The sequence below is a fragment of the Drosophila grimshawi genome, unplaced genomic scaffold, assembly GCF_018153295.1.
Source record: "Drosophila grimshawi isolate 15287-2541.00 unplaced genomic scaffold, ASM1815329v1 contig_311, whole genome shotgun sequence".
Taxonomy (NCBI): domain Eukaryota; kingdom Metazoa; phylum Arthropoda; class Insecta; order Diptera; family Drosophilidae; genus Drosophila; species Drosophila grimshawi.
The window spans coordinates 30,053,998-30,067,598 of record NW_025063098.1 but is presented as its reverse complement, the minus strand read 5'-3'; the positions used below and the strand labels follow the sequence as shown (position 1 = coordinate 30,067,598).

At 34.0% G+C, this 13,601-nt stretch overlaps 1 protein-coding gene across 1 annotated transcript in view; it reads left to right on the top strand.

Annotated features, from left to right (window-relative positions):
* Positions 1-225: 225 nt before the first annotated feature.
* LOC6569669 (phosphoinositide 3-kinase adapter protein 1) overlaps positions 226-13,601 on the top strand; it is a 40,190-nt gene continuing 26,814 nt past the window's right edge. The window contains exon 1 of the mRNA XM_032741538.1: positions 226-467. Within this exon, the coding sequence (XP_032597429.1) occupies positions 458-467 (10 nt within the window). The 5' untranslated portion in view covers positions 226-457. The remainder of the gene's footprint in view (positions 468-13,601) is intronic.

The following is a 13,601-nucleotide window of genomic DNA, read 5'->3' as shown; positions in this document are numbered from 1 at the left end:
CTTCCGTTGGAAATGTTGTCGAGTTTTTTTTTTTTTCTATTTTGTATGCAACGGTTACCGTTAGACTCACCTGCCACTTTGCCACGGCTGCCACTTTAGTTTTAATTTTTCTCTAGCCACTTTTATTTATGGTTTACCATTGTTTAACCATGCGCATAAATAATTTAAATATATATATATTATTTTTAATAATTGCTATGCTTTCCTATTTTCTATGTTGCGCAGGTTTGTGTGTCCAAAAAAAGAAAAAAAAACTTTGACTGGCCATATCCGCCGGAAGCACCTTAACGGGCCAGAACAAGTGCAAAGCCCCTTGAAATAAACTCAGTGGAGCTCTCTATACCCCCCCCCCCCCCCCCTGTTCACCTGCACAACCCTTCCCCCAAATGACAACAACAGTAGCTGAAAACTGAACAATCCAAATATATTGTGCAAGAGTTTCAAGGCAATTATCATCATGTCTTTGGGTAAGTACTGAGCAATTAATCAACCATAATTTAACAAGCACAACATAATCGTAAACTCAAAATAATAAAATTGTTTTTTTTTATTAGTTTGTAATGGTATCTGTAAGGTACACAAGTTGAATCCATATATTCATAAATATTTCTGAATGACAAGCAACTCTTGGGTTATGGAAAAAGAATCCATAAGATTCGTATTAAGTATTATTAATATATATAGAGATATCCTGATAAATTTGTTTATAATAATTAAGAATTCCCTCGTCGTGATAGTTCGACTTGGTGATGTCTTCTAACAAAATTTTAAATTCATAGAAGACTTGCAAAACCCCGCATTAACACAAGGAGTTAAACAAAAATTCAACGCAAAAAAGAAACTTATGAGTAAGAACCCAAATTATAATATGTTAAATTATAACATTTTAATGTGAAGGTTACGCAGAGACCTCAACCTTAAATCCCCCTCATAATTAATTTAATTTCAAGCAAACACCTTGTTTAACTTTAAGACCACTTTTTTAATTCACTTGGAATCACACCTTTTCCAACTTGCACAGAAGAACCATACGAAAACTATGATATTGAAATTTGTTGCAGTTGTTCAATAATATTTCAGGGAATATTCCTTATCAATTGGCAGATTATATCTTTATAATTGTGTTTTTTATGGCTAACGTAAATCGATTTGTATTGATATTCGCGAAACTGGAACGGTTATCAATAAAATGAAATAAACTTGATTAGATCGACTCTATTATTGATGCTGATCAAGAATATATATTCATTATGGTTTCGCACTTGCTTCCTTCTTCATGCTATAGTCCACTCAGATATTCTCACATATTCAGAAAACCTAAATAAAATAAAAAAATAAAAAATTGCTTAATTTGTAGCACCTGTATTATTGCATATGGCAGCACTTTACTTACCCACTTTTCCAGTGCTTACCTAAGTGTTGCTGCACTGAGGCATGCCCTAAACATGGCACAAACATGACACATTCCCCGTTCACGCCTCGACTTGAATTTGACACCGAATCGAGGCCTTTCTCTGCGACGCGCAGCGCTAATGAGTGTTTAACCCATGGACAACAGCTAGTGGAAAGTGCACGACAATATGCAGCATGCAACATGCAACATGCAACATGCCACATGAATGCACATTAGCAATTTCCCAGAACGCCAACGCATTTATCTTGGACTCGTACACTCAGAAAAAAAAGTTGTCCTGCATTTTTGAAATTCGCCAAAGGTGACTTAACTTAATTAGAAAGTTCTAAAAGTCGGGGTTTTTCCTCTCTTCATTTTAGGATTTTTAAAATATTGAAAAAATATGTTTAATTTTCAGGGTGTTTTTCTGAATGTGCAAAATTATATCTTTGTTGCTTATATTATTGATAAACATTCGTATTTTTAGATTCACATAAACATAATTATTAGAAATGAATTTTTTAATTATAGAAAATATTTAAAAAAAAAAAAAATTTTTTTGGTATTGTCGATTTCTAATTATTTTGAATTATTTTTATATTTAGAAATTATTTTAAAACACAAGAAAAAACTTATAGTTTTTATGGCAATTTTCTGTTTAGTTGGATTTTCTAAAATTCAAATACATTTTTTTTGTGCGTGTACTATGGCTATGGATACTCTTACACTTACCAATAACCGTACCCATCTCCTTCCCCTTCCCCTTACCCATATCCCTTAACCTTCTCCTGTTGAGTAGCCACGCCATCGATTAGTCTGATCAACCCACTGAAATGTAATTCGAATTGAAATGGCAACAAAAGCAAACAAACAAACACACAGAAGGAGCAATGGGCGTACTTAAAACATGCCAAGATTGTGTATTAGGCACGCCCTCCTGGCGGAGACGCCCCAGCGTCACCTAGAAAAAAGTGCCACTGCCACAGCAACTGCAACTTGCCACTGGAAAGTGCGGCAGTTTCCCAGCGCTGCAAATGATGCGTAATCAACTGAGACGCCAGTTGTTTTGGGACTGCCTGGGAAAAAAGCTGCCAGAGATACTAAAGAAGCAACACTTAGAAAAAATTTACTTAAAATATTATAAATAAGTTTCTTAAAAATAGAAAATATTTCTGGCAAATAGAAATATAAATAGAAACTGTTTCCTATATTTAGAAATTATTTAAATTTAAATTTCATTACTTGAAATTTAGAAAGTATTTTTTCTCAACTTCTTAGAAATGTATTTCTTAATAATAGAAATCATTTCTGAGGGATATAATAATGAATGGAAAATGTTTCGTAAATTCCAAAATTATTTACTAAAACCAGAAATGCTTTCTAGCATTCAGGGCGATTTTCATATTTGAACAATTTTCTGAATTTACGAGCAATATTTTTTGTTGAGTGTAGACACTGCATCACTTATCCAATAGATACCAGCTCCAGACGCAGACCCAGACGCAACTGCGTTCAATTCTGACTCACTGACGAGGTCATCCATTAATTTGTGAACGACTCGAAGCAACACAACAATAATAATAATAATAATACGTAATATTCAAAGGACAGCAGCGTATGATAATAAATAACAAATCAAATGTCGAGCTAACCATCTAATTAGTCAGATTTGTGGCATGTAGCACCAATTGCCGGCGTTGCATGCCCCACACCACTGACTAGACTACAATACCAACCATGTCCAGCCTTTTTCTATACATATTTTTTTTGTTTGTTTGTTTTTATTTATGTTGACTAGAACAAATAATCACAGCGCTGATATGGGAAATGGCGCAATTAAAACACAAAACTCTCTCGCATCGCATGCAGTCAGTCAGAGATACATATATATATATATATATATATATATGTATATATGTATATATATAAATATATATACTCGTCTCTACTACTCGTCCAACCCTCGTCCATCCCCCCTTGTCTGTCTGTCTGTCAGTCAGTCTCTTTGGCCCGTATCGTGGAATTTTTATAAATAGTTTGTCGTCATTGTTGTTGTTGATTTTGTTGTTTTAGTTGTTGTCGCTTTGTAAATTCATTCATTAAATCTGCATTGAATTTCATTTCATTCATTCATCTTTAATTGCACTCATTGAGTTCTGCTCGCTTCTTGTTTAGTGTCTATTTATTTATCACTACTATTCACAGTTGGGAGAACCCCCAAATCATTCAGAGTAGTTGTAACTGTGACTGTGAACACCCTGGAACTAGACTAGAATTTAATAAATCGACCCCGTTATTGATAAAATTTCGTCATCACTTTTTCCTACATTTTATTGAATGATAGTAAATATTAGTTTAACTAGTTTAGCTTATTTTTGTTGTCTATAGCTTTCAATAAATAAATATTATGGATTATAGGGTCGTGATTCCCAAACTGCTAGTTTGCTTTATCCCAATTATTTCGAAAATAAACTTGTAAATTTATTGTTTTCGTTATTCTAACTTAATACAAATTCAAAACTTAAGCATTATACATTTTTGTGTAGGTCAAGAATGACAAAAATAATTATCTTATTCACCATTACTATTTTTACAATTGATGAGTCCTCAGTTCCCCAATAAATCCGGGGGCATAAGCATTTAAAAATCCATACACAACAAATAAACATGAATTTCTCACACGACTAATTTCCAGGAATATGGCCATAATATGACTCAGTCGAATATTTCGATCGATGCGATCGATACTTTAGTTGTGCAAAAGTAGGCGCACCTTCAATTTTTAATTGAATGTTTTGTAAATATTTGCACACATTAAATATTCACCATGCAGCAGCTGCAAATTGCAAGTGCCTTTTGTGCTTTCCCTCAAAAAGATGCCGACAAAGAGCGCAACAAGGGAATCAATAATCAATAATCAAGAAACGATGCAAAACAATTCACAAATTGGCAACGATAAAGAAATCTATCAGTGATATGTGGACCAATGGCCCCAATTGAATAGCCAGACAGCATCCATCGGCCATTGCCAATGACGACGTCACAGCAAAAATATAATAATAATAAAAAAAATGAGAAAACACTTACCATTTCACAGTTCCTATGCCAATTTAAATACACTCAGACAAAATATCTGATATATAATTGAGAAAATCCAACGAAAAAAATTATCTTCAAATTTGAAAAGGTTTTTTTTGTTTTTGGAAATATATTTTTTTTTACTTACTTTTATAATTTAAATACGTCTTTTTATTGGTTTGAAATTCGTTTTTTATTAATACAAAAAACCTCTCTAAATATTATAAATATGAAAAGCAGTAATAAGTAATAAAATCCTAACTATCATGCCTGCTATTTTCAAGTTTTCCAAGTTTTTTCTCAGTGTGTGCTTAATTGTCGGAATAACTGAGTTGGGTGCTGAAAGCCAACAAGTTCTTAAATTGTAAATTGAAATAAAAGTCGTTAAATGCAATTATTTGTGTAATTCTGATGTCTCAATATTGTTTCTACGAAAAATTTGCAATTACTCTAGGCTAGGCACTTAACCAGTGCATTTTTAGCTATAGATATATGGCCCACCATAAGTCGAAACAGAGAAAGAGAAAGAAGGAGAGAAAGAGATGAGTTCATTTATTCCATCCAAAAATAATATAAGACAGAGACATTAGACGCTCTCATCTGCTACAAATGATTCTTCATAATTGAATTACATGACCGTGAGATGGTGATGGGGACAAAAGCGCAAACATTTTAATTACACACCTCATAATCATTTGGATCTGTTGCATTTGAAGTGGGTGCACAACTTGGAGTAGGAGCTGTGAAGGAAGATGTTCTCTAAGTCCTAGCTGAGAAACTTGATCAAATTTCTGAAATGAAATTCAACGACGCATGTCGAGAATGTCCCCAAACTCCGTGGAATGTGTGGGCTGTGCCCAGATCAACGACTGACTTATGTATATATATATATATAATTGTATATTTTGTGGTCTATGTGCGCGTCAGGGAATATTTATTTTGACAGGCATGAGGAAATTTTGCATATTGTGTCTACTGGTAAATATTTAAGCAAAAGTTCATAAAGAATATAGGGAAATTTATTGTAAAGCATTTTCACTTTTAATAAAACTCAAACTATAATCTTAAATGGCAGACAAGCTGGAAAGCTCTAGTCGAAGAGCTCTACCAAAAGATATTGATAACTGATAATTGTTTGTTTAATATGATATATGAACTCGACTGTAGATGCTAATCAGGAATATAGATACTTTATGGATTCGAAGATGATTTCTTCTCCCTTTTCAATGCAAGTGCAAACATAAAAATAAATATAAGTAATTAAATAATATAAATAAATAAAATTAGTTCAGCGAAAATCACTGTTTTGTCGAAAATCATGCGTAAAAGAATTTATATTTCTGTTTACACAAATAATACTAGAATTCGAGAAAATATTTGAAGATAATATATATATACATAGCGATTACAACTAAATCTAAAGGATGTTTAAAATATTAGTGGACATTTCAAGAAATATTTTAATTCAAAATGAGACAAGCTATGATGAATATAAGATCTTTCCTTCCACCTTCAGATATGTGTTTGTCTTAGGGATGTAATCTAGACAGATCGCATATCTATTTCAGTCATTTCCAAAATGTATGTACATGCTATATACGATCCACTGAATATTCTATATATAATGGCCAGACTTAGACAGCCGCGGCAAGTGTGTTTTTTAACCCCGCTCTGCCCCTTGTTGTGCCTGATCTCATATTACAAGTGCAGTCAAAGCTAAATAAATCAAATTTTGAAGTGGGATCTTGCACCAAGAAAAGAAAAAACCAAAGAAAAAATAAGAAATGAGAAAAAATAGAAAATTGGACGCTAAGTGCAAAGCGTAGCAAGATCAACAACATCATTAGAGGCATCAACAGAGAGCTTGGGGAGTTTTGTTGTAATTAATGCGCCACGGATCCTCTGGGGTATGCCAATTGACATTTAACATCAACCTGTGGTTTCTGCCACAGCCATGCTGGAGCCATGGACACGGACACGGCCATGCGTGCTACGCACTCTACACTCAAAAAAAAAGATTTTCTTTTCTTTTTACTTTTTTTACTTTCTCAGATTCGGAAAGAAATAATAAGATATGCTCTCACGCAGAAGAGTTGAGAGTCAATACCACAAAATTTGAAGTTTTCAACTCAATTTATATAAATAAATATATAAAATATCAACAAATTATTAATGATAATATAACCAGAATTAGAGTTCCTTGTTAAGAAAAGAAAAACTCTGATTTTTAGAAACACATTTTTTGAAAAACCTTGAGTTAACCTTGGCAAATATCTAAAATTCGGGTCGTCTTTTTTTTGAGTGTACTTGTATAATTTATAAGAATTTTCACAACAACTGCGCAGAAAGTAATGTGCCCCTGCAACTGCCACTGCCCCTGTCGCAAGCACACATGCAGCTAGCATTAAAAAAGAAAAAAGAAATATGCCCAAAAAGACACGCGCTCCACAGGCGACGCTGCTGCTCGGGGATCAGGAAATACCAAAATCAGGGGATCTCAATGCATTGCATCGTAATGGAGTTTTGCGCAGCCAGCCTCAACCTTCAACTGCTCGTTGTTATTTTTTTTTTTGTTACACGGAAGACAACGTCTGCTGTGTTGTCTATTTTTTTGTTGTTGTTTTTTTTTTTGTCATGTGCTCAGTTTCCATTAAGAAAATAATTAACATTTGTTGTTGTGGCCCAGTGAAATCTGTTGAGCAGATGTCTTGCGGCTGCTGCCGTTGCTCTCGTGTCGACTTTGGCTTTGGATATGCCAAGTCCGCATTCGATTGCATTTTATATATATATATGCATTTTAATGCATTCCCAAACACCTTTTGCCGACCAGCGAGCCTAAAAATAGCAACAAATGTGGCTTGGCACTGGCCACTTTTCATTGGATTGTGTCAACCACAGCGTACACAGCAAAAACGCCCATTAGGATCAAGATCATAAAAGTGTTTATTTGATTTTTTGATTGCATTTCTGACACCTAAGAACAAACCCAAACCCAATATGAACTCAAGATCAGGTAGTAAAACTTACTTTCACACTTCACAAATAACAAAGGAACTGAGAGCGACAGAAAGAGAGAGAGAGAGAGAGAGGCCGAGAGAGAAAGCGAAAGAGAGATAGAGGACGTAATCACTCACCTACACTTAAAAAAATCGATCTGCAATTTAGAAAATCGCCTCAAAGTGAAAATCACACTTGTAGCTAGTTATTCTGTTTTTTTACAAAATTATTCTAGATACACGAAAAAATTTCAATTTTTAAAAATGTTTTCTATTATTAACAAATACATATCTAAAAACAAACAGAAATCCTAACTCGCTAACGAATTGTTTGTCAATTTAATAATTTAAATTTATAAACTAACTAAAATATTTGTAAATGTGAAAAAATGTATATAAAATTAATAATAATTATTAGACTCTTTTAAATTTTAGAAAAATATACTCTGAAAAGAACAAGACAAAACATTTATCTCAGGCAAACTGAGGATTAAATACCCTTGTAGACCGAAGTTAATTAAAATTTTTTCTATTTTAAACACGATTACGATTAATGACTTCTACGATTTATTTGAATTTGCGAAAAAATCTTTATTTATTTCCTATTTTGTTCGCTTAATTACAAAAATAAATAAGAAGTATTTTTACAAAACAATGCGAGCTGAGCTGTCCTTGTCGATTTCCAGGTATGATATTTTTTCTGAGCGCAGAGCCCACTCAAGACCAGGTAGTAAAATTCACTTTCACACTTCACAATTGAAAGAGGGAGCACGGGAGTGATTTCCCTCCTCTCAAAATTATTAGCTTCATGTCTGCTTACACTTCCTGATCACATCCTACTAATCTGTTGCTTGTGTTTTGGTTATGTCTTTTTTTTTGGCATTTCCGTTCCGGTTATTTCCCTCTCGAGTGTTCATTAGCATTGGGGTCACGTGGAACTGTTGAGGTTCTTTCGTTTTTCCGCATTTTTAATCACTTATCCTTGGACACAGCCTGGTCGACATTTGGCAAGTTGTTTTCATTGCCAGGCGAGCCTTGAGCCTTCAGTCTTGTCTCAGTTTCAGTTTTCATGCCACTTCACATCCGCAGCTGCCAAAAGTGATGGCAGTGGCATACTTGAGCTATTTGCCTGCCGCTTAATGTTGTTTTTCTTTTTTATGGCAATTGTTGCTTCGCATCCGCTCGCGCCGAAAATTCTTGTCTCGCGTGGGCGGAACTCTAAAACTGATTGTTTTAATGGCTGCTCTTCTGTTTTCCTTTGGCCAACTAAAATAACACTTTCAAAAATGTTCATATTTTTTTAAAATGATTCTTAAAGCATTCGTCTTACATTCGACTTGCGTTTTATGAGCTCCGTAAAAATAAGTCATCATTAATGCCAGAATTATTTTATTATGTGGTCCCTGCAACAACCCACTTCTCCACCTTTCCCCCTTTCTACACTCAGAAAAAGTCGCCCTAAAAAATATAGAGTTTTTCTTGTTTTCAGAAATAATTTCTAAATATTAGGTTACAACTTTCTACCATTTTTAAAAGAATTGATTAGACATAGTTTTTTCCAAATTTTATAATAATTCACCCTAAAATTTAATAATGCGAAACTTGATTGTAAAAAGCCACAAATATAAATTTGTTTTCTACATAATAATATAGTGGCGATTTACTTAAATTTGTGGCGTTATTTTTCTTTTAGTGTATAAGCTTATATTAAATGCATGCAAATGCATACGATGCTGTTTTTTACTTTTCTGTTTCTCATTTCCAGGGAAGCCACCTGCAATAACTGCAGGTTTGAGGCATAATTTTGTGTAACTTTTTGTGTGGCAACACATTAAAATAGCCATGATAATAATAATAATAATAATCATAACAATCATAATCATAATACGGCTTCCCCTCTCACACCACAGCTGGCTGGGTCGTCGCCAAACTTCCGGGCAGGCTGACGTTTGTTTTATTATATTTTGTTTGGTTCGTTTTTCCCTTTGGCTGCCTTTGGGGTTAAATCATAAAAAAAGTCGAAAATAATAAACAAAAATTTTCAATTGAACGTGAAGGAAAACTCGTATTGCGCATAAACTGACTCAAAATACAAAACGCTGACTTCGGGTTGGGGTTGGAGTTGGCATTTTTAAGTGGGGAGAGCTGCAGGGGGCTGCTGCTTACTCTTTCACACTTCCTCTCTCTATCTCTATCTCTCTGCCTCTCTCACTCTCTCTATCAGCTGCCTGGCTACGCGGAATTCTAATGAAAATAGCCGAGTAAATGTGAGTAACTTCTGTTGTTCTTGTTATTGTCCGCCTGGACAAATGTGCATACAAGCGAAATAATTCAACAAAGAAATAAACAAAGAGGCCTACTGCAGTCGAGTGAGCTCGACTATGAGATACCCTACAGTCAGTTGTTGAATAAATTCTAATTTTATTGACCAATTTCCCTTTTGTACACTCAAATCTAAGCATGCTGGAAGTGCTCTATTTTCTTTTAAGGAAATTGATTTTGCCTGCGGATAGTAATGAGATCAATATAAGAATACCTTGGAGGTTTCTTATACGATATTGCTAAAATTGGTCCTTTAATTATATATCAAAATATATAAGAAGACTCTGCCTTTGTAGCTGTATTGCTTTCAGAAATCGATTTATATTTTGTACTCGAAAATTGAATAATGGATTGGAAAAAACTCAGAAAAATGCCAAGACCAAAAGTAGTTGGTACGAATAGAAAAATAAACTGTTATCCACATTTAAAATGTAGTTCTTAATGATAGAAATAGAGAACTCTGAACTTAGACAGAACAGTGCTAGCTCTCTAGATCGACTCTACTGTGAATACTCCGCAATAATATATTTAGTTTATAGATTCTTAGTTGCATCTTTCTGCCTATTACGTACTTCTCCACAAAACCATTATACTCCTTATACACATTCTTAATGCGTTGAGTGTATAATAAAGCATTGCGTGCAATTACGCGTGTATGGCAAATATGGCCACGAGGAGTACTTTTTTCCTTCAGCTTGCAGCTAACAAATAAACGGCCAAGAAACAGTTTCTGAAGTTCGATGGGCCAAGAAATTACAACAGCTACAGCAACAACAGCAATGGGAAACATTATAAATTTCCAGTTGTGCATTTTTCTGCTTTTCGCTTGCAGTTGAATATTTCCTTCTTTCTTTTTTTTAATTATAAATTCTGTGCATAATGCATTTGCATGCCATATTTGTAAATCATTAGAGCGTTGATTACTAAATAATTGCTTGTTGCAATTACTTTAATATTTATTTACTTGTAAACTCATTACATTTATTTAGGGCTGTGAAAGTTTTAGCTTTTAAAAATTGATTTAGTGTCTACCAAGTTTTGGTTTGAACTCAATTTAAAGCTACTTAGCTTGTTTACTAAAATTTCCATTTCTGTCTTTCTAAAAATGTATTTAATTTGGACCAAGCCATGAATTTAACTAATTTTCTTTTATTTTTTAAACTACTTAGCTTGCTTATTAAAATTTTCTTTTATTTTTATGTTATATATTCTATATTATGTTAATTATGAATTACACTTGATCAAGTAATGATTTGAAATCAGTTTAACTCCTTCTTTAAGGTACATTGCCGTTATAGCACTTTCATTGCTTATGAGATTTTAGCCATAAAAATGATTCTATTTGTGACTCAACGCTTGATGTGGCAACAAAGGTGAATCACTGCCGCAGAGCAACCAAAACTGACCCAAGAGAAATGCAATAACAAAGACACCAACAGAAGTGATTAACCTGTCAACGCCATAGAACAATCAGCGAGTGCCCCCAAAGTGTTGCACAGAATACCTCCTCGGAAGCGAAAGGGTTGTTCGCTGCTTGCCTCGTTGTTGTTTTTGCTCCAGTTTAGGTAGCAACTGAGCGTCTACAGATTTACGACTAGAAACGGGACAAGTCGAGTCGTGGCTCATAGAAGAGCATGCGATACACTCAACGAAATGTCGCCCGTTAAACTGATTGTTCAAAAAGATTGTTTCTACAACTCATGTTTGATTCTTTCAGAAACCCGTGATTTTCTTTGCATAATTCCAGTGTCTATTTTTTTTAAGCTTAGGAAAAATATGTCTTATTTACAGGGTGTTATCTGCAGGGTGTTTTTTCATATAAACAAATCATTCATTAAAAAAACAAGTTTAGTAGAAATAAACACTTTTCTGATTTTAAAACACTTCCAAAAAGCAGAAAATATTCTTAATCAGAAAAATGTTGATGCGACTTTATTCTGAGTGTACCAATTGTCTATGCCGTACTTAAGAAGCCGAAGAGTCAGAATCAGAATCAGAGTCAGAGTCAGAGTGCGTGCAGGCGAAGACAACAACTTGACATTTATGTGCAGGCAAATGCAATTGTGTAAGTGCAACGAGTGCTGCGAGTCGATGTGCATTTCAAGATCATTTGCATCCACACACACATACACACACACACACACTCCTTGAGAGTGCACTCTTTTTTGGGAACGGGATCCGTTTTCTACATTTTATGAACTACGAAATGTGCAATTTCTACGCTGTGTGCCCCTTGCGAGTTTTTACGAGTTTTCCATCGGTTCCAATGTGCGTTGCATCTGCCACTCATTTTATACGTTGGCCCAGTCCCAGTCCCAGTCCCATTTGTCAGTCCACTTCAGAAATTCCGCAGTCTGCCACATGGAATCGCTCTGCACTCTCTACCAACTTTTAGCTATCTTTGTCTTTGTGTTTTCCTTACAAAATTATAAGCTTTCCTATGTACACTCAGCAAACAAATTGCTCTAATCGCTTTAAAATTTATATTATTTCTTGATTTTGCAAATAATTTCCAAATATTTGGAAGAAAATCTGTATAATTTTGAAAGACTTGACCCAAATCGACAATCGCAAGAATATCAAGATTTTTCTCATTTTTATAAATGCTTTCCATTATTAATATAATAATTTCTCAAAAGTAGAAATGCAAATTCTAATTTCTAGAAGGAATCCCTTTAAAAATTCAGAAACAATTATGGAAATTTACGCACTCGGCTTTTATATTAAAGCTTAGTCTTAAAGGCCAAGTGGGAAGTCACTTAAAAAGTTACATTAATTTAAAAACTATGTGAAATGATTGCACACTCTGGTTTCTAGAAGAACACAACTCTATATTTTACAAATTTACTTTTTGAATAATAAGATGACCAACCATTGACGCTAAAAATAAAGCAAAATACTAAAATTCAGTGCTGCTTTTTTGTGCAGTGTAGCCAGTATGTTTTCCTCTCGCCTGGACATTTTCAATGCGCCCGTCTAATAACATTTTTAATGTGCATACCTCAGATGTTGGCCTTTGATGATCGCTCGCCTTCTCTTTCTCTCTCTCTCTCTCTCTCTCTCTCTCTCCTCTCTATTTCTTACGCCCTCACATTCTGTTGCTTCTACCATAGGTATTTTTACTGAACTATCTCCTGCTTTCATTTGTCATTCTTGCATGGCTTTTATTGTTGTGGTAGTCTATTTTGGCCGCAACATTTCATTGATTACCATTTGGCATGTCTTTCCTCTAAACAAAGAGGGGAATTTTGTAAACGAAAATAAAGCTAAATATTAGGATTATAAACCTGGGATATGAAGTGCAACTAAGCGTACTTAAGCGGACTTATTGAAAAGGTTTTTAAGGTATTAAAAGTAAATGAAAATATATGAAAAGGATATTCATTTGCTGGCTAGGTAAAGATTCATAAGGAGAGGAGAACTATAATGATCAAGAATATATATACCATATAATTCAAGATATCTTTGTATTAATAGCCTCAAGTCGAAAAATATGTTATATTAAATTAAGAGTATTTTATTTATGTAGAAGGATATAAAGATATTATATTAATAATAATCAATTCAAAAAAATAAAGTAAACAAACTTTCATCCTGATAAGACACGGTGAATATTTAAAAAAAAAAGACTCCAATACAGTAACAACAACAACACTTATAAATACAAAAAGAGGATACAAAGGTAACAAGATTCTCTGTATGTATTAGTGTTGTTGTTGTTGTTGCTTTTTACCTATCGGAACTCATCAAATATGCGCGACGTTGCCAGCATGGAATGAGAGGAGAATGAAAGGAATTGTTGGGAATCAAAG